Below are 18,261 nucleotides of genomic sequence, written 5' to 3' on the forward strand. Positions count from 1 at the left end.
AAGTAGTTGCACAATCATAATTTGACAGCTTGAAACACTGGATTCTTTATACATTTCGGGAAGGTGTGTATTTGAATAGCACCATGTATTAAATCAGCTCACAGATCATTGCTAGCAGCTCGAGGATTTGCTACCGCCATATCGGCGCCAAAGAGAACCTCCATAAGTTCTGTATCAAGGATGGAGTTCAATGCCTCATTCACATCCAGGCCCGCAGGAGTTGAAGATCTTGAGCTTTCGGGTTGCTTCTCTGGTCTGAAATCATCATAGAGAGGGATTTCAAAGTTGGAAGCCTGGCTTGCAATGTTAGTTGAGGATGAATTTTGGGATTTTGGGAAATCGAATATTGACGAGTATGGGAGGCTAGGCTGGTCTTCTATCACCTCTTGCGGGCGAGGAGAAGGAGGCAATAAACTGACTTCCTCCACATTTTTTTCCAGGCGACGTCTTTTGGCTTTTGGTTTGTCGTTCATACGCAGCTTACGATAGTAGCCAGGGATAATTCCCCCATTGACACTTGTGCTGCCACCTTCTTTTCTTCCCTCTATTTTTCGTACATTACTAGGGCGTGCATTAAATTCCTTGACCAGGATCTGGATAATTCCTAGATCTTCCAATAGTGTCTCGATAATATCACTTATTCTTCTCATGGTTCCGTCAATTTGATGAAGGTTGTTCAAAATGAGATTTCTGATTAAATTGATTGCTTTCATGAGACTGGAGAAATTAATGTCATGCTCCTTATCCATATACTCGAGGTCAAGAATACTTTTCGCCGTTTTCCCCTTTGGGCTTTTGAACAAGATGTAGGTTAACGTGAGAACCATGATAGCGTTATAAGAATAGAAGACATCGTAATACAGTGTCCCGTTGAAAAACCCGTTAGAGTCGGTATAAGTCAAGATTTCTGCTGTCTTGAAAGACGACTTGATTCCATTCACAAGAAGTGATTGTATTGGATCATCACGATTGATAATGGAAGACTGCGTGCTTACAATATGCATGAAAATGGGTAGTGTCAATGTGATGAAGTAGTAGTGAAATTGAATATGGAGCTTAGGTTTGTAACGACGAACAGGTAAGGACTTGTAATCCTTCCAATCTTCTGGCAGGCGGTCCCAGAACTTGTGCAATTGCTTTTGGAAAAGAAGCAGTTTTTCGATACTTACTAGAGACAACGGTTCCCTAGAGGATTTGCGCTTGTTATCTAGAATCTGAAAAATGATCCTTGTTAACTTGCAACTCTGAACATAGTAGATTTTGAAGAGGTCGTTATCGACATCTGACATGGTGGGTAGCTCAACATCCACTTCTTCCCAAGGTATCGCACTGGCTCTTCCAAATGAACAACACAACGTGGTCTCACTTTTGGTCAACGACCACATAATACGCTTCATTTCGTCTGCTTTTTCATCGTTAAACTTATCCACGATAAATTTTCTGTGCAATCCCAAACTCTTGCATTGAATGGCTGCCATTTGCATCAAGCAATATCCACTTTCGCGGACCTTGATGCTAGATAGGTAAACAGATAATAAAATAAGCAATCGAATTCCATCCAAAGTTGGTGTTAAAACGATGTCCGAAAGCGACAATTTGATGATATCAATGTAACGTCCTATTAGGTCATCGTTTAATTCAGAGTCCGCGGGAAGATCTTGTGGGTTCGTATATAGCTGAAACCGTCTGCCAAGAATCCAGACCATGTAAATACAGCATATCTCGGCGCTCCCAATCTTCATTGGAAATGGCTCGTCTGTTTTAACATCTGTTTTGGCAATCTCTTGCCAAAAGATTTCGTACTTTTCATCAAACTTGAATATGTTGAATATGAAATAGTATGGATGGACTTTCTCGAAGAAAACGTTTTTGTAGATGTCAGCCTCCTTTCTCTTTAGCAAGTTGATTAAAGGGAAGCGGTTGATGTTTATGGTATCCAAATTATATAGATGTGTTGGATATTGGTAAACGGGTTCGTTTTCAGATGTAATCGTTTGGACAGAACTATTTCGGATATCCTGGGTCGAGACCGGTGGCTTCACGCTAAAAGACCTTTTGATGATGATGTCACAAAGCCCATTCAATAATGAAGCAGTTCCAAAGTTACCGATAAAGTGTGTGTGGCCAAAGCGATCCATGATCAGGCGGTCTCGATCGTACGCTGTAGCCTTTAATTTTATGTTTGGCGGAAGTTGGGGCATTTGCTTATTTCCAGGTGAATCATTGTCTATTTTGTCGACCTGTTGGTCTGTATTTTTTTCCGAATCGTTGTCTTCGTCATCACCCTCCTCATTCTCAGATTTTGTTTCCTCGGGGATCGCCGAATCTGTTTCTTCCTTCTTTAAGTCCGCCAGATCTTGCATGTTATGATCATCCAGTTCTTGAATGTTCTGTATATCATCCAACATATTGTTGTCTGTAGGCATCTCAAATTTGAATGACTTTCCTAGGTCCATTAACTCCTCGATGCTATATACGTCCTTGTCGGGAAAGAGTCCTGAGACCAGAGCCAGCAAGCACTTGTAATGCAATGTGATATTCTCTATTGGCCCATAAAATCGCCTCTTCCGAGGAATTGTTGTTGTGCAAGAAACACCCGCTTTGGTGCATTGTACACAGGGTGTAATGTTATCGTACTTCAAATCGTTGTCCTGCAGTCGTCTGCATTTCGTCTTTCGAAGTTTGCAGCGATCGCAAGAGAAGGGAGCCCTTTTGCGGTTCTCTGCAGGGACTATTCGTTTTTTGGATTGCAATCGGGAACGGTTTCCACCCGACATATTTCCTGTGGCTCGTACTCGATCTTCGCTTAAACTGAAATTATTTATTTAATTTAGTAAATAATCCGATTTAATGTCAACAGCCACAGTCTCATCGTCGGTGGTTAATACCGTCAACACCATCATTGGATCGGGCATCCTGTTGCTTCCATATGCTTTCAGGACTGACTCAGTTTTGTTTGGTATTTTGATTCTTATCTTCGCTGCGGCAACGAATGTTTTTGGACTCTTCTTGCAAGCAATCTCCTCTAAATTCCTTCGAGAAGGCAACGCAAACTTCTTCACCGTTTGTTCAATAACTTATCCAAGTCTGAGTGTTGTTTTTGACCTGGCAATTGCATTACAATGCTTTGGTGTGGACATATCTTACATCGTACTGACTGGTGATTTGATGCCACTCATTCTTCCCATATCCGGCTTTACGGACTCTCAAATGCGGCTTTTTTACATCTTAATCTCAGCTGTCATTACTGTTCCATTGTGCTTCCTGAAGCGGCTTGACAGCTTGAAATACGCTTCAGTTGTCTCGCTCTTGGCTATCGCGTATCTGGTCATTTTAGTCTATGCCAATTTCGCTTATGGGCTGGCTACAGGGTTCCAACACATTCCTTTACAGAGACAGGGACCCATATCCTGGTGGACTCCCGAAGGTTTTAAGCCGGTCTTCAAAACCTTCGCAATCATTGTTCTTGCCTTCACATGCCCTACTCAATTTTCGATCATCTCCGAATTACGTGACCCTAGGTTGACCCGTATATTCAGAATCATCACAATCTCTCTGACGATTACCACAATTTTGTTCGCAACAGTTGGTCTCTCGGGCTACTTTACCTTTGGAAATGCGTTAGAAGGAAACATCATCTTAATGTACAACGATACATGGGCTACCAAATTGGGTATGGGGCTGCTCTCGCTAATGGTTCTTCTTTCTTTCCCATTGATGTTTCATCCCGCTAGAATTTCAGTCAACAACGTATATCATTGGATAGAGAGTCAATTCAAGAATTCACAGGAAGCACAGCCGTTGCTATCTAGTGAAGCCAAAGCAATCCCTATGTCTAGCTCAAGATTTGTGAAAGTCAGCGTGGTCATGTTGATCGTCGCATATTTTGCTGCTATTAAGCTTGAGTCTTTTGAGCTGGTTCTATCATTGGTGGGTTCTACTGGTGGGGTTTTGATCTCATTTGTGCTACCTGGATTTTATGGGTACAAACTAATTAACAATCCAGAAATGTTGGATGCCCTAGTGACACATTCTCCATTAGATAGTGATCACTGGGTGTTCCGAAATAAGGTGCTTCAAAAGCTCTCACTGATTCTAGTCATTTGGGGAATTGTAGTAATGTTCATTTGCCTATATTCAACTTTGTTTCAATAACATATATATTTATTAACTGTGCACCTAATCCGAATCATCACTTCTTACATCATCCGCACTATCTCCAGAAATGACTCTATATGCAACTTTGGCAATGAGGAACATCCAGAAGATTGTAATTACCTGTAATCCACCAAGTAATGTCAAAAGTATATTGATCGTGTGTTTGGGGTAACAGATCTTATAGTCGCCAAGGGGCGCCAATTCCTCGCAAGTTCCATGCATCTTGTAGGCATTCTGGTAAGCATGGTAAAACACATAATTGTATACAACGTGCCGTAATGCAATCCAGCTAATCATGAACACAGCAAACATTGTGTCACAAAAAGTTTGGTAGCCGCAATATTTGAGAATTTTCGCAAATGAAAGGAAAACATCGACAATGTCCATCAATAAGAAGATAACATGTCCAACCTTCGTGAAGTAGTAAGCGTAAGAGCCTATGCAAAGCAGTGATGTGATTATGTGGTGAGAAAACATTTGATAATGGTCTTTTCTTTTCTCCTCGATATGAAGAACAATCATTTGCTGGAACCAACATGCAGTTTGGATAAGATAGTAGGCTTTAAATGAGGCTGACATTTTGTCGTTCGGCCAGTTCTCATAAAGTTTATCGCAGTTCAAGTAGTAATCTGAGTGCAGGTATAAATGAAATCCTAACGCCCAAGAGAGGGAAAAGTATATGATTGACCATCCCTGTTCTTTGAACCTCTGTATTGCTTTGAGTTTGTACATTTGGAAAGACTGCGCAATAGGCTTTAATATGTACAACATGCAAAAACCTCTGATGAGTACCAGATTTAGCACACTGAATATCACGAAATATGAATCATCAATACCCATATCATAGAAGTCACCACGTGGGTATTTATATTGTAAAGTGTAAAATTTTGAGAACCACGGGTAATGATACGAAAGCCCAAAGATCGCAAGATCGACTAAGAGCGCTATCTGTATCTGTAACTTATCGGCACTTTCTAGTTTTGCAAGACGCAGTGTATCATCTTTCAGTTTAGCGGCTTGCAAAGCAGAGGCCTTGGAAGCTGCGGGACACTCCAAGTCAGTTTTAAAGTTGCTTCGACATTTTAAAGTGGATCGATCAGGACTAAAAACAGAGGAGGACGCACTCGGGATAGATTCCACAGTCATTTTAAAAGAGCGATACTATGCAGAAACTCTCGTTGCAATTAACTCCTGTAGTTGACTTCTTTTGGGCGTCCAAGCAAGATAAAACAGGATGACAATTGTATCGCTTAATGCGTTGTTGATAATTCCACTTTTTTTTTCCCGGCTTGATTTTTTTTTTTTACATAATCCGTGATGGTCTTATTATGAATCGTATTTCCAGCTTTCGGAAGACTTATCCGACTCCAATTTGAAGCACCTTCGCCTTCTGTATGTGATAGACCGGACAATTAAAACTTATCTGTTCATGCTTAATAACATCTGGTGCAAGCCATTCTTGACATACATTTCGTCATAGGAGTTCCAGGCATCATACAGTGTGAGTAGCTCCTGTATCGTTTCTATCACCTCATCCAAATCAATATTGGAAGCTGCAAGGAAATTGACAAATGCTTCGATGCGCGGATTCTGAGTTGCGGAGATATTATTGACTGATTTGCGAACATCGGCACCAAGGACCAAAGTTAGATACAAAGTTCCTGTTGCTATTATATGTGGTGGAAAAAGCAAATGTAGATCAGTAATGTAACTGTCGTTCATAATTGACCAACAAGTCTGCAATTCTTCGGGAGAAACTTCCAATCGGGAGGCTATGTCACCATCTTTTAGCACGTTGACCACTTCAAGGATAGAATTGTACGGATGATGAACAACCATGTAGCAGTTTAGTTCTTCTATAAGATAAAACTCAAATTCCGCAAGTTTAGTCAAATCATTTGGAATGAACTCAGGCCAACAATTTCGAGCTTCAGATAAGATCGTTCTAATATGTTGTGGACTTTCCTCCATCTTGCATGCTATGTATATACATGTCGTCACCAGAAGATAGATGTTGATTTCCCGAATAGAGACTCTCACAAAGAATCTAGTAAGATACACTTCAGCTGTGGAGAGAATGACCTGACGTAAATTCAATTTCCTGCCAAGTTTGATAATTAGCTGATGTAGATATATCCTCATGTTTATGTCGTACTTCATGGTGCACTCATTTCCGTAAAGTTGGATCTCCATTTTTGTGACTGATGACCTAGCATCTCGCAATTCCTGACGTGAGAACTGCCACTTGTTACGCTGTGAAGACGTCCAGTAGTTCGCTGACATGTTAATTTACAATCTTTAAGAAAAGCCGGCTGTGCTATCTTGAAAATCAAATTTGCATTGTCATATTATGACAAGGTACGGTGTTGCGGAAGTTTGCAGCTGCCTTGGCCTCTGTCTATAGTTGATGAAGGCTGCCCTAGACCATCATATTAACAAGAGACTAATGTAATCTGTTACATATTTAAGCTTTTATTGTTAAACAAAGACCCAGAGGATAGAACCATCGACTTTTACAACTTCTGCCTAAGAATTAAAAACTCCAAATATTTGCATATGATGGTCAATCTATTATGGCTACTGTTTTATGACGGGAAAATATGAGTAAGATGAGAAGATGACCTTCATTATCAAGAGAACTAGATATACTACCATTACAAACAGCTTCACCAATCTAATACCATCTAGTGTTAGTCGCTTTAATTGCGCATTTTTGCTATAGTATAAATATCAGTTTGATACTGGCCACCAAACGCTAGAGGTACACTGAAAATTTTTTTCCTTTTTTTTTTTCACGTCCATGGGGAAAGAATCATCTTTCGAGGCTTTCATACGGAGCGTCAGCTCATGATGCCTTGGGGAAAGTCTCCGGCAGTAGATTGCAGGCGGAAACGTCGATGGGTCACATAACTCATCAGCAGTGAGGAGTCAGGTCGCAGAAATGGTTCTTACTTGTTTTGATTGGTTGACACCTTAGCCTCTTGCTATTGTTGGTGTTGACTAGTTGGAGCTTGTATTTATTGAGCTATAGATGTGTCTGACAATGCACTGCTCTATTCAAGAGCTTCTTTAGCTCTTTGATTGGGAGGCTTCTCCTGATATTCTGCACTGGATACTCTTATCTAAACCATAGTTATGATGATTGTCAACATTGTTGTTGATAACCCAATGGAGCTCACTTTTTTCCATGGACGCCTTTATCTAGTTTGTTCAGTCTTGGTAAATGCCAGGACGTGATTAGCATTGTCAAAGATGCCAAACTATAGCTATAATCAAAACACACAGAATTAGGAAATCCTATGTGTTTTGATTTTCATGTTCCTCACGTGATGAGATTAGTTTTTTGAGTCAAGCTCCGAGTCTAAATGACGTGGACGATAAAATGAACACCGTAAGGATTTCTGAGAGGAACTGTATAGGTAAATAGAGTACATCGCGTATTGAATTGAAAACAAATATAATATACATATAATAGGTCGAAAGGAGATCTTTAGATGCTCCAGTGATCCGTAAGCGAGCTATCGTCAGGGTCATGGCTCATCAGCTCAAGAGAATATAATAGTAGCACACCAAAAATGTTTATCCAGTTCCACACTTGCCACGAGTGGACTGAGTTACTAACCTCAGGAACTTGAGCGCTGGAACCTCCGAACTGAAAATTGAGCCAGTTCCAAAAGTGATTGTGCGTGTCGAGCTCATCAATATATTGGATCATAAGGTTCGTGTAAACAGCAATGATGATACAAGGAGAGTAGAGGTAAATCAAGCGACTCGAAGTTGACTTGTTTCTAGCCCTCGTTTCATGTCTGTTCGCTTTTGCAGGAGTTGGTGAAGAAGGTGTTGAAAGAGGGGAACCTTTTTGAACCGGTTGAAGGATCGGAATGATTTTGGTTGCGGCGAAAAACACACATATTCTGTATGCTAACTGAATAAGAATCGAAAAGGTGAGGTTGCTAATAGAAATCTTGAGGAAATCCCAAAGAGACTCAAATGACTTAGGGAAATTTTCCGTAATGAATTTAATCACGACGTCCACAATAAATTCTTTCACTTTGACGTAAACCAACAGTAGTTTATCTTTAGTGGTGGACTTGGCCAAGAACTCAAAATGCACGTAATCAAGAAGATCCCTTCCTGTCTTGAAGTTATTAAATGTTGTCTGGATCGAATTGAGAAATTCCTTATTCAATGAGTTGGCTTGGTAGTCCAAATTCTTGAACTCGTTCATAATAAATTTGAGCAACATATTGAAATTCATCTCTGAAAGTTCGGGAAACAGCTCGTAGCAGCATTTCACAATATATGCCACCATAAGGGAGCACTCCAGAGGAGATGCTTTCCCAGAATAGATTCCAAAAACAGTGATCAGTATTGTACAAGTGAACGCAGATCCTAATAATGAGGCGGAAATAAGTCCAACTCTTTGCAAATCTATAGGAGACACATATATTTTCACAAAGAAGAACAGGCAGGAAGATAAAATGCACGCACTTGTGATAAGGTTGACAATTGACCAGGTGTCGGACTTGTGCTTTATCAGATATTGTGACATTTGTCCGATAGCCTGTATCGAAAGCAGTGAGCAAAACCCTTCCAGGATAGTAAACAAAGGAGTAGAGTTCATAAGGAATAATTTCCAGGATTTTATGATGAAATTCCACCAAATCTTTTTCATCAGTGTACTTGCATTATACTCGTCAGAAGATGTGAACACGGTTAAAAAAATGGATAGCAAGCTGGGAAGTAGAAAGTGTTGGGTGTAGTAAAGGAATGACGAAATGATGCGATGGTATTTGAGGACCCTAAGGGTAGCGAGACAGAAATAGATGAGCAAAATGGTGATGGAGTAACTCAGGCCACAGTCTATTCCACCTATCTCAAAACTTAAGGGGATGGTTAAAACGATATAGAACAGATAAATTGACGCCAAAAATATTCGTATCAATTGCAAAATCGTGTCATATATGTTGATTCTCTTATGGTCATTGATCATTGAGGAAGTAGTCCGGCTTCCGATGGGAGATTGTTTGGGTGAACTCATTTTGATATTTCGCGTCAAGCGTTTAAACGGGCGATATATATAATATCTTCAGGTAGCTAGACACAATGCTTCAACAATGTTTGAATTAGAACAGTAGCTGCCAACAGCGAAAACAATGCCTTGATGAAATTATGATAAAGCGTTTTACACTATATTGTTTCAAAAATTTTTTTATTTGCGAAATCCTAAAGGGTAAAAAATAATAGATATCCTTGCAATCTTTTATAATGCCATCTAATTTGGCTAGACCGGAGAAAAGGCAGAGCCAAGGGAATGATGCTACGACATCCAATAAAAAGAAGTTTAAAAGTGGAAGAAAGGAACTTCGAGAAGTTCACAAAGGGAGAAATAGTCAGATACAACTTAAAGAAAATCCACAAGAAGTAGACCAAAAACCTGAAGCGGATGAGGAAGAAGTAGAAGAAGATGTTTCCACTGAAACCCCAGAGATTGGGGCATATAGTGCTCTTGTCACCCTTCTCAAAAGCGACCACCCAGAGATTGTGAAGAAGAAATCAAAAAAGAAGGTGGTAGCTAGAGAGAACGAGGCTGAGAACGAAGAGATCCCTATTTACGAAGCGGAAGAAGAGGAAGAGGATAATGGGGAAGAAGAAAATGAAGAACTAGCGGACGATGACAAGGAACAGGATAATGAGGATGTGCATAATAGATTTGATGCATTCAACAGACATTTTAATGATGAGGACAAGATAGAGAAGGAAATCGACGCTTACTTGAGAAGCCAGCCCAAGATCAAATTGGCCGAAAGACAACAACTAGGGAAAGCTATTAAACTTGATTACAGATATATTGAGTCAGATGGAAGTGCTCCAAAAAACATTCGGAAAAAACTCAAGTACCATAACGTCAAGCAAAAACTTCAGAACGAGTTTTTGAACAGAGAACCGACAGATTTGGAGACCGAACTCTTAGAGTCATTGTTGAATTACCAGAATGTCAACTTTCAGCTATTAGGCATGCCAGAAGGTGTGAGCACCAAATATCAAGAATACTACCTACTCCATTGTTTGAACCATGTATACAAGACGAGAGATAGAGTTTTGAACAACAATGAGAAAAAAGCTCAGGTACAAAGACATATTGAAGAAGGAAAACTAAACCCTGCACACGAACCCGAATTTAGGGATCAAGGATACACGCGTCCTAAAGTCCTGATCCTTCTTCCCACGCGAAACTTTGCTTGGGAGGTTGTGAACAAGTTAATTGAGCTTAGTTCTCCAGATACTGTGGAATATAAAACCAGGTTCAAGGAACAATACTATGATGCTTTTGATGTCAATGATCTTAATCCAAAAAAGCCTGTGGAGTTTAAGCAGTTTTTCAAAGGAAATTCCAATGACTTCTTTTGTCTGGGGATAAAGTTTACAAGGAAGACGCTTAAGCTGTTTTCCAAATTTGATCAGTCCGACATGATCGTTGCTTCTCCATTAGGGTTGAGAATGACATTGGAAAAGACCAAAAAACCGTTTTTGAGTTCCATAGAGATTACTGTGCTGGATAAAGCTGAAGGTCTGCATATGCAGAACTGGGACCATGTGAACACAGTCATGTCTCAAAGTCTAAACGCTCCACCAAAGAATTTTGACGACCTGAAAATTGATTTTAGTCGTATCAGGATGTGGGCAATCAATGATCACTACAGGTATGTTTCACAGGTGATAGGCTTTACAAAGTACTCCTTCCCAGAGCTCAACAATGTAACGTTGAGTAATCCTAAAATATCGGCAAACCTGCTGGGGGGAACAGCGGTTTTTAAAACTATCTGTGGTGACAACGACAGTGAACTAGCCAACTTGAAATACCAGCTAACAAAAATGAGGATCATCAATAGCCAGACAAGGCTGAAACAGGTGTTTATGAGGTTTGAAGCAGATTCACTATTAGATGAACCAGATAAAAGATTTGCGTTTTTCAAAAATGTGTTACTTCCACAGATCCAACACAAGGTATCATATGAAAGCGGCACTTTGATATATTTTGCATCATACATTGACTACATTCGTGTGAAACACTACCTGGAAAAGGAAACAAGTGTTGCCTTTGTTGCCATAGACGAGTATTCGTCCCAATCTCTTTTGACTCGAAATCGTGCCCTATTCATGAAGGGTCAAAGCGATGCCAAAATAATGTTGTACACTGAGAGATTGCATTTCTACAAACGTTACGATATCAAAGGTGTGCGTAATGTGGTGTTCTATGGTATTCCTACAGATCCAAGTTTCTACTCCGAAGTGCTGAAGTTCATTGTCGATAATAAAATACGCCTCGACATGGCCAGCAGCAAATCAGAATATTCTGGCGACGTACTGGACTTAAATCTGTGCATGGTGAGAGCTATGTTCAGCAAGTTGGATATGATGAAATTGGAGAGAATCGTTGGATCAAAGAACTCTCGGGTTCTTGCTCTAGGAGACAACGAAATGAACGAATTCCAATGATGCCTATAGCTTTGTTCATAGTAACTGATTGAGGGCAATCACAATACAGCAAATTGAGATATATGGACTAAGCCTTTCTCCGACTCTAGCGCATTTCCAGAACACTCCCAACACGCCTGTTTTATTTTTGTCTAATATTGCTGGCCACGAAGAATGTATGTATGTGGCAGTGCAAATCATTAAAAGAAGCACCTGCAAAAGAGATGTGAAATTGAATAAAGCGGACTGATTGTTAGATTAGAGGAAAAGAAGTATAATCGTAACTTACCATCGGCGTAATCACGTATTGAATTGAGAGAACGGTTTTTTGCTAAGGTAGAAAAAAAAACAATACACCCGTGCACGAGCTCCAATGCAACAAAATTAATAACTAGACTCAACTACTATCAACATTCTTCCGAAGCCTGGTAGGATGGATCATAATAAGTATATATTGGTCAGACTTCTTTTACCCCTTTGAAAACGTGCCAGCAAAGTTCCTGAACGATGGCCGAAGAAGCTGAGATTTTTGATTTTGAACAAGCGAATAAGGAAGAGATCCTTATTGATGAAAAAGCATTGAAGACACAGTCGCTGCCACCTATTTTTCTTGGACACCAACAACGCTCTGACAGTGCGGATGAAGAGGAGTATGATAAGTTTGTTCCAACAGATCCGGCCTTAATCGAGCAGTACAAGAATAAACTCCATAGAATTTCCTATACACCTCCGGAGAATTTCGCTTTGGTATGCGGATCAATATATCGCTCTTCGTTCCCGCGCATTGAGAACTTTGAATTCATGTTGAAATTGAAACTGAAATCTGTATTATGTTTAATACCGGAAGAATACCCTTCGGAGAATATGGAGTTTTTGAGAGAAAACGATATTCAATTCTTTCAAGTCGGCCTCAGTGGAAATAAAGAACCGTTTGTTAAAATCAAACCCGACCAAGTGAACGAGGCATTGAAGATTATTGCTAACCCTGAGCATCATCCAATACTGGTGCATTGTAACAGGGGAAAACACAGAACAGGATGTATAGTCGGATGCATTCGAAAATTACAGAAATGGTCATTAAGCATGATTTTTGACGAGTATCGACGTTTTGCCTACCCAAAGGAGCGACCGTTAGATCAACAATTCATCGAGATGTTCGATGATTCGCATATACAACAATACGCACAAGACCGCAATTGGCTTCCTCTAGAATGGTGACTTTATGCAACATTCACCTCAATAGAATCCGAAGAACCGACCACCATAGATTACACTATTCAGGCCAGCTCCTACCAGGAGGAATTTCGGATAAAGCTTCCAACTCCATATTGCACGACGAGAGTTGGCCAAACAGTAAAGAAAGCTCCATGCACTAATTAAACCCGAGCCGTTGACCGGATCATTATCGTAGCACATAAACCCCCCAAGCCCAATGAAAGAACCGAATAACAACGTGTGAATACCATTCGGATAAGGAGAAATAGGCTTGGATGGTTTCAATATTGCAGGCAGTAACCGAGAAGTTTGGGCTCGGGAAGCTGCAGCTAATTGGACTTCAATTGGCGGCTTGATGGCATTTGTGGCCAGCAATCCTGCAGTGAATGCCCAAGCTGGAACTGGTGAGTTGGAAAGCTCGTGGAATTGAGACTTGTTAACAGACATTTTGATATTTCAAAAAATCCTAGACAGCAAAGATAGCAGAGCGAAAAATAAATGTCACTTCTAGGAGCCGCTGTTACTTACGTAACCAAAAATTAAATCGATAGATTTCTAATATACAATGTACCCAGGTTTACGATCTCTCACCTCTCAATCTTCTAGCAAGTTGAATATCCTTCTTTTGGATGGTAACTCTCTTAGCGTGAATAGCACACAAGTTGGTGTCCTCAAAGAGGGAAACGAGGTAAGCCTCAACGGACTCCTGCAGAGCACCGATAGCAGAGGACTGGAATCTCAAGTCGGTCTTGAAGTCCTGTGCAATTTCTCTGACCAATCTTTGGAATGGCAACTTTCTGATAAGCAATTCAGTAGATTTTTGGAATCTTCTGATTTCTCTCAGGGCAACAGTACCTGGCTTATATCTGTGTGGCTTCTTGACACCACCAGTAGCTGGGGCGGACTTTCTGGCGGCCTTAGAAGCAAGCTGCTTTCTTGGGGCCTTTCCACCAGTAGATTTTCTTGCGGTTTGTTTGGTTCTAGCCATTTTAGAATAATATGTAGAATATCAAACCGGTTGGGTGAATACAGTGCCTTTATATAATAGGATTGACTGTTTACAAATATTTTATTCAGTCGCGAACCGCATTCTTAAATTTACGCGTACTCATAGGTAAATAACAGTCTGACTTTGGCAGTCGAAAAACTAGGACCAGAGTTTACTCAATAATGATGCGTAAACTTAGTCACTGAACACGATTTTGTAGGCCGGGTGAAGCGCGTCAGGATAAACACAGGCGAATGTTATAAATACAGCTTGGGGTCCCCATACAATCTGGATAATATATCACATAATAAATCAAAATGTCCGGTAGAGGAAAAGGAGGAAAAGGTCTAGGAAAGGGAGGTGCTAAGAGACACAGAAAGATCCTTAGAGATAACATCCAAGGTATCACTAAGCCAGCCATCAGAAGACTTGCCAGAAGAGGTGGTGTCAAGAGAATTTCTGCTCTGATTTACGAAGAAGTCAGAGCTGTCCTCAAATCCTTTTTGGAGAACGTTATCAGAGATGCTGTTACCTACACCGAGCACGCTAAGAGAAAGACCGTTACTTCCTTGGACGTTGTCTACGCTTTGAAGAGACAAGGAAGAACTTTGTACGGTTTCGGTGGTTAAAGTTGCTTTGTGGAGTTTCTTTACTTTTGTATTCTAGTGTCGGCAGCAATATATTGGTCAAATACCAACGACTTAAAAAGCGAAAATTAATTCCGGGGCAAAATAAATACCATAACAGAACATGTAGTTGAACGTGTTATAAATATGCTAAAGCTGCATCTGGAGATGGTGGAATGAACTCTTATCAGCCACTTTTGTGCCTCTTGTGCCTTTGCACATCGTTGTTTGGTTACCCTGTGAGGCAGAATGTGACACTCACTCAGTCATTCTATCCCATGGAGCTTTTCGTAAGGACAAGTAATTCAACAATTTCAAATCTCCATCTTAATGCAATCAATGAAGGAAGTGGCATTGACTACATTTTCCTGGTGGATACTGAGCTATCAAATATACAGTTAATATACAATACGGCCACAAGAAAAGCAGAGTCGCTTGCTACCAACAGGCAGCTGATGCTTCTGGACAAATTTGTGGCACTGTCTCAGGGTGTCTCACTCACTAATTGGGATTTGTCAGAGATAATTAGACTTCATGACACTGCCAAGGGCATCACTTATATCCAAGGTCGACTTGTTCCGAACAAGTATGAAGATGGCAACTTCTATGCGTGTACATACGCAAACGACCCTAACGGATATTCCGATATTCTCCCCGAGCTAATCTATTACTCCGGTACCCCAGAAGACAATTGTCTGAAAGTCTACGTCTACGCAAACTTGATTGAAAAGGGCAAATAAATATGTAGGTTAAGCAATAAATAATCAATCTATGCTTCCAAAAGCGAACCGAGCTTTTTTGCAACAGCCTCAATGAATTCCTCGGTCGTCACATAGGAAGAGCGCTCAGTCTCTCCTCTAGCTAGAGCGAGGTCTTTGGTCATTATGCCGTCCTTAACTGTATCAATGGTGGCCTTTTCTAGAGTTTTGCCAAATTTAACAACGTCCGGAGTATCGTCTAACTCTCCCCTTTTGATCAGACCTCTACTCCAAGCAAATATGGAAGCAATTGAGTTCGTGGACGTTTCCTTACCTTGTTGATGCTGCCTATAATGCCTGGTAACGGTTCCATGGGCTGCCTCTGCCTCAAAAGATTTGCCATCTGCAGAAATAAGAACTGATGTCATCAAACCCAAGGAGCCAAATCCTTGTGCCACAACATCTGATTGAACGTCACCATCGTAGTTCTTCATGGCAATGATGAATCCTCCTTTGGATTTCACCATCTGGGCCACCATATCGTCAATTAGGCGGTGCTCATACCAAATTCCCAGCTTCTCAAACTTATCCTTGTACCGTGTCTCGTAAATATTTTGGAAAGTATCTTTGAACAGGCCATCGTACTGCTTCAAAATAGTGTTTTTCGTCGACATGTATAGCGGCAGCTTACGGTCAAGTGCCAGTTCAAAAGAGCTGACAGCAAAACCTTTGATAGACTCCTCAGTGTTGTACATTGACAAGGCACAGCCTTTACCATCAAAATTATAAACAGGGATTTCTATGTTTTTGCTACCATCTTTGGGAACAAAAACTATCTTGAGCTCTCCTCCGCAATCTGGAGTCACAATATTTTCACACTTGTACTGATCTCCAAAAGCGTGTCTCCCAATGATGATTGGTTTCTCCCAATGCTGAATGATTCTAGGAATATTGTCGATAATGATAGGTTCACGAAAAACCGTACCACCTAAAACGTTTCTAATGGTACCGTTTGGGGACAACCACATCTTTTTAAGACCAAACTCTTTAACACGGGCCTCATCAGGAGTGATGGTAGCACACTTGACTGCAACGCCATACTTCTGGGTGGCCAGTGCAGAGTCAATTGTAACTTTATCAGAAGTTTGATCTCTGTACTCAATGCCAAGGTCATAGTATTTGAGATCGATGTCCAAGAATGGAAGAATCAACTGATCCTTGATCAACTTCCAAATAATTCTTGTCATCTCATCCCCATCCATTTCTACCACCGGTGTCTTAACTTTGATTTTCGTCATATTGCTCTTGCTTGTTCCTGAAATCTAAATTGTACCTCTATTTATAATCCGCCGTGTTTATGCGGAATTGGATGCGTTAACCTCTGCTCCATCTCGGAGTCGAGTTTTCAGGCCAATCATATTGCATTTCAATATAATTCATGCACCCCATAAATAATTTCTCCCCAGATTATCAATCCTTTTCTCCGGGGTAAAATTCGTTTCCCCAATACTACAGATATTTTTATACTCGATAATTTGTATAATCTAGAAATACATTAATTTGAAAAATCACCTATCTAATTTCCCCCAAGTAGTCGCTCATCGATGTTGAAATGCTCTTCCTTTTGAGGGGGATTACCATAGTACTGTGCTGTCGGGTATTGGTATGAAGCTTGCGTCTGCGATCCTTGCTGTTGAGTAGGGTAGTGTTGCACCGATGATGAAGCTTGCTGGGAGCCATAGTGTTGAGGATACGATGGGTAGTGTTGTGGCTGGTCTTTCAAAGCTTGAACTGCAGCAACGGCTGCTGCTGCCTGTTGCTCCACTTCCTTTTTGTTGTCTGCATCAATAGTTGGATATCCCTGGGGCCATCCAAGGCTCTCATGAGATTGCCCACTGTGGCCATGCGCTTGCAAAATAGGTGCTTGGGATTGGTGGAATTGCTGTTCGACTGCCAAATCTTCGTCGGCCACCTTGCGGCTTTTGATTTCCGAGTTCGTGGGCACCATTCCCTTCTTTTTCAATATTCTGATCTCATTGTAGATGTCTTCTCTCTTGATGACAATGTCACTGAAAATCGCCGTGAGCTTTTGGTGTATCACGGAAGGCTTATCACCCGTTGAGTACAGATCCTTAATGGTAGAGTTGACTCTGTTGGAGCGTTTTCTCAGCATGGGAAAATCTTCGAGAGGGTTCAGCTTGGCATGGTTGTGCTTATTCTCCGTAATCTTCAACGTCCAATAGTTCTTCTTCTTGGAGAAGTTAGCCACCATCGCAAAAGGACATCTGATCTTCTTGGTTCCAATTTTTTTGGACTCGTATTGAGACTGCAAATCGTTGGCCTCATTGAACCGCTGACCAGCTTGATTTTTCTTACTCCTCTTCTCTCTGTAAGAACCCCCTAGCTCACATGTGAAGTATATAGCCTTATTATTAGAGTGCGCGATAGCAATACCAAATTCGTTCTTTTTACCAAACTCCTTCACAAACTCTTTCAACACGTTCACATTATCAAACACCTGCTCCTCCATCATGGGCGTCACAAGATAATCACTTGGATCACTTCCATCCGAGACATTCACCGATGTATTCATATGGCGATTGGAAACCTGTTGGTAGTCACCTGAGTGAGATATCTGTTGACCAGTCACCTGAGGAATGTGATACGACTGACTTTGAGTAACTTGCGGAGGAGGTGGGAGATGATATTGTTGAGACTGAGACTGCTGGTTTTGTTGGTAGTCAAATTGGGGTTGCCCGTGGGACTGGGTGAAGTATTGTTGAGCATGCTGTTGGTGTTGAGCGACAGCAGCTTGGGCCGCCTGAGCCACCATAGTTTCATTCACTATCCTTTGGGTCTCAGCATCAGATTCCTGCTTCAAAGTAATCTTTCTAGATTGAGGTCCTTGCTGTGCCTGGGGATAATTGGGAATATGAAGACTAGAGAGATCTGCGTTGTACTTAGGGATGAGTGAGGAGTCGGCTTGCTGGGATACAAACTGAGAGTTTGTTAATTGGTTCAGATCATGAGTCTGACTCATCAATTCTTCATCGATAAGCGAGCTATCAACTTTTTGTCTTTTGTTTCTGTGAGACAT

General features: G+C 40.9%; 13 protein-coding genes across 13 annotated transcripts; 5 read left to right on the forward strand and 8 right to left on the reverse strand.

Annotated features, from left to right (window-relative positions):
* Window positions 1-98: 98 nt before the first annotated feature.
* Window positions 99-2,456, reverse strand: HPODL_01316 (uncharacterized protein; the record flags this gene model as incomplete). Its single annotated transcript, XM_014077822.1, has 1 exon — window positions 99-2,456. The coding sequence occupies one exon, from the start codon at window positions 2,454-2,456 to the stop codon at window positions 99-101; it is 2,358 nt and encodes a 785-aa protein (XP_013933297.1).
* A 394-nt stretch (window positions 2,457-2,850) lies between these two features.
* Window positions 2,851-4,155, forward strand: HPODL_01317 (Vacuolar amino acid transporter, exports aspartate and glutamate from the vacuole; the record flags this gene model as incomplete). Its single annotated transcript, XM_014077823.1, has 1 exon — window positions 2,851-4,155. The coding sequence occupies one exon, from the start codon at window positions 2,851-2,853 to the stop codon at window positions 4,153-4,155; it is 1,305 nt and encodes a 434-aa protein (XP_013933298.1).
* A 24-nt stretch (window positions 4,156-4,179) lies between these two features.
* Window positions 4,180-5,304, reverse strand: HPODL_01318 (Ceramide synthase component; the record flags this gene model as incomplete). The annotated part of the gene is made up of 1 exon (XM_014077824.1): window positions 4,180-5,304. One exon carries the CDS (start codon window positions 5,302-5,304, stop codon window positions 4,180-4,182), a length of 1,125 nt encoding a protein of 374 aa, XP_013933299.1.
* A 273-nt stretch (window positions 5,305-5,577) lies between these two features.
* Window positions 5,578-6,441, reverse strand: HPODL_01319 (RNA polymerase II holoenzyme cyclin-like subunit; the record flags this gene model as incomplete). Its single annotated transcript, XM_014077825.1, has 1 exon — window positions 5,578-6,441. One exon carries the CDS (start codon window positions 6,439-6,441, stop codon window positions 5,578-5,580), a length of 864 nt encoding a protein of 287 aa, XP_013933300.1.
* A 1,207-nt stretch (window positions 6,442-7,648) lies between these two features.
* Window positions 7,649-8,782, reverse strand: HPODL_01320 (Integral ER membrane protein with type-III transmembrane domains; the record flags this gene model as incomplete). The annotated part of the gene is made up of 1 exon (XM_014077826.1): window positions 7,649-8,782. The coding sequence occupies one exon, from the start codon at window positions 8,780-8,782 to the stop codon at window positions 7,649-7,651; it is 1,134 nt and encodes a 377-aa protein (XP_013933301.1).
* A 644-nt stretch (window positions 8,783-9,426) lies between these two features.
* Window positions 9,427-11,658, forward strand: HPODL_01321 (Protein required for cell viability; the record flags this gene model as incomplete). The annotated part of the gene is made up of 1 exon (XM_014077827.1): window positions 9,427-11,658. The coding sequence occupies one exon, from the start codon at window positions 9,427-9,429 to the stop codon at window positions 11,656-11,658; it is 2,232 nt and encodes a 743-aa protein (XP_013933302.1).
* A 486-nt stretch (window positions 11,659-12,144) lies between these two features.
* Window positions 12,145-12,855, forward strand: HPODL_01322 (Tyrosine-protein phosphatase SIW14; the record flags this gene model as incomplete). Its single annotated transcript, XM_014077828.1, has 1 exon — window positions 12,145-12,855. One exon carries the CDS (start codon window positions 12,145-12,147, stop codon window positions 12,853-12,855), a length of 711 nt encoding a protein of 236 aa, XP_013933303.1.
* Window positions 12,856-12,873: 18 nt separating this feature from the next.
* Window positions 12,874-13,299, reverse strand: HPODL_01323 (uncharacterized protein; the record flags this gene model as incomplete). Its single annotated transcript, XM_014077829.1, has 1 exon — window positions 12,874-13,299. The coding sequence occupies one exon, from the start codon at window positions 13,297-13,299 to the stop codon at window positions 12,874-12,876; it is 426 nt and encodes a 141-aa protein (XP_013933304.1).
* A 130-nt stretch (window positions 13,300-13,429) lies between these two features.
* Window positions 13,430-13,840, reverse strand: HPODL_01324 (histone H3.1/H3.2; the record flags this gene model as incomplete). The annotated part of the gene is made up of 1 exon (XM_014077830.1): window positions 13,430-13,840. One exon carries the CDS (start codon window positions 13,838-13,840, stop codon window positions 13,430-13,432), a length of 411 nt encoding a protein of 136 aa, XP_013933305.1.
* Window positions 13,841-14,157: 317 nt separating this feature from the next.
* Window positions 14,158-14,469, forward strand: HPODL_01325 (Histone H4; the record flags this gene model as incomplete). The annotated part of the gene is made up of 1 exon (XM_014077831.1): window positions 14,158-14,469. One exon carries the CDS (start codon window positions 14,158-14,160, stop codon window positions 14,467-14,469), a length of 312 nt encoding a protein of 103 aa, XP_013933306.1.
* Window positions 14,470-14,744: 275 nt separating this feature from the next.
* Window positions 14,745-15,206, forward strand: HPODL_01326 (uncharacterized protein; the record flags this gene model as incomplete). Its single annotated transcript, XM_014077832.1, has 1 exon — window positions 14,745-15,206. The coding sequence occupies one exon, from the start codon at window positions 14,745-14,747 to the stop codon at window positions 15,204-15,206; it is 462 nt and encodes a 153-aa protein (XP_013933307.1).
* A 29-nt stretch (window positions 15,207-15,235) lies between these two features.
* Window positions 15,236-16,462, reverse strand: HPODL_01327 (Isocitrate dehydrogenase [NADP] peroxisomal; the record flags this gene model as incomplete). The annotated part of the gene is made up of 1 exon (XM_014077833.1): window positions 15,236-16,462. The coding sequence occupies one exon, from the start codon at window positions 16,460-16,462 to the stop codon at window positions 15,236-15,238; it is 1,227 nt and encodes a 408-aa protein (XP_013933308.1).
* Window positions 16,463-16,740: 278 nt separating this feature from the next.
* HPODL_01328 (uncharacterized protein) lies at window positions 16,741-18,261 on the reverse strand (the record flags this gene model as incomplete). The annotated part of the gene is made up of 1 exon (XM_014077834.1): window positions 16,741-18,261. The coding sequence occupies one exon, from the start codon at window positions 18,259-18,261 to the stop codon at window positions 16,741-16,743; it is 1,521 nt and encodes a 506-aa protein (XP_013933309.1).

Source organism: Ogataea parapolymorpha, chromosome VI, assembly GCF_000187245.1.
Source record: "Ogataea parapolymorpha DL-1 chromosome VI, whole genome shotgun sequence".
In the NCBI taxonomy this organism is placed as follows: domain Eukaryota; kingdom Fungi; phylum Ascomycota; class Pichiomycetes; order Pichiales; family Pichiaceae; genus Ogataea; species Ogataea parapolymorpha.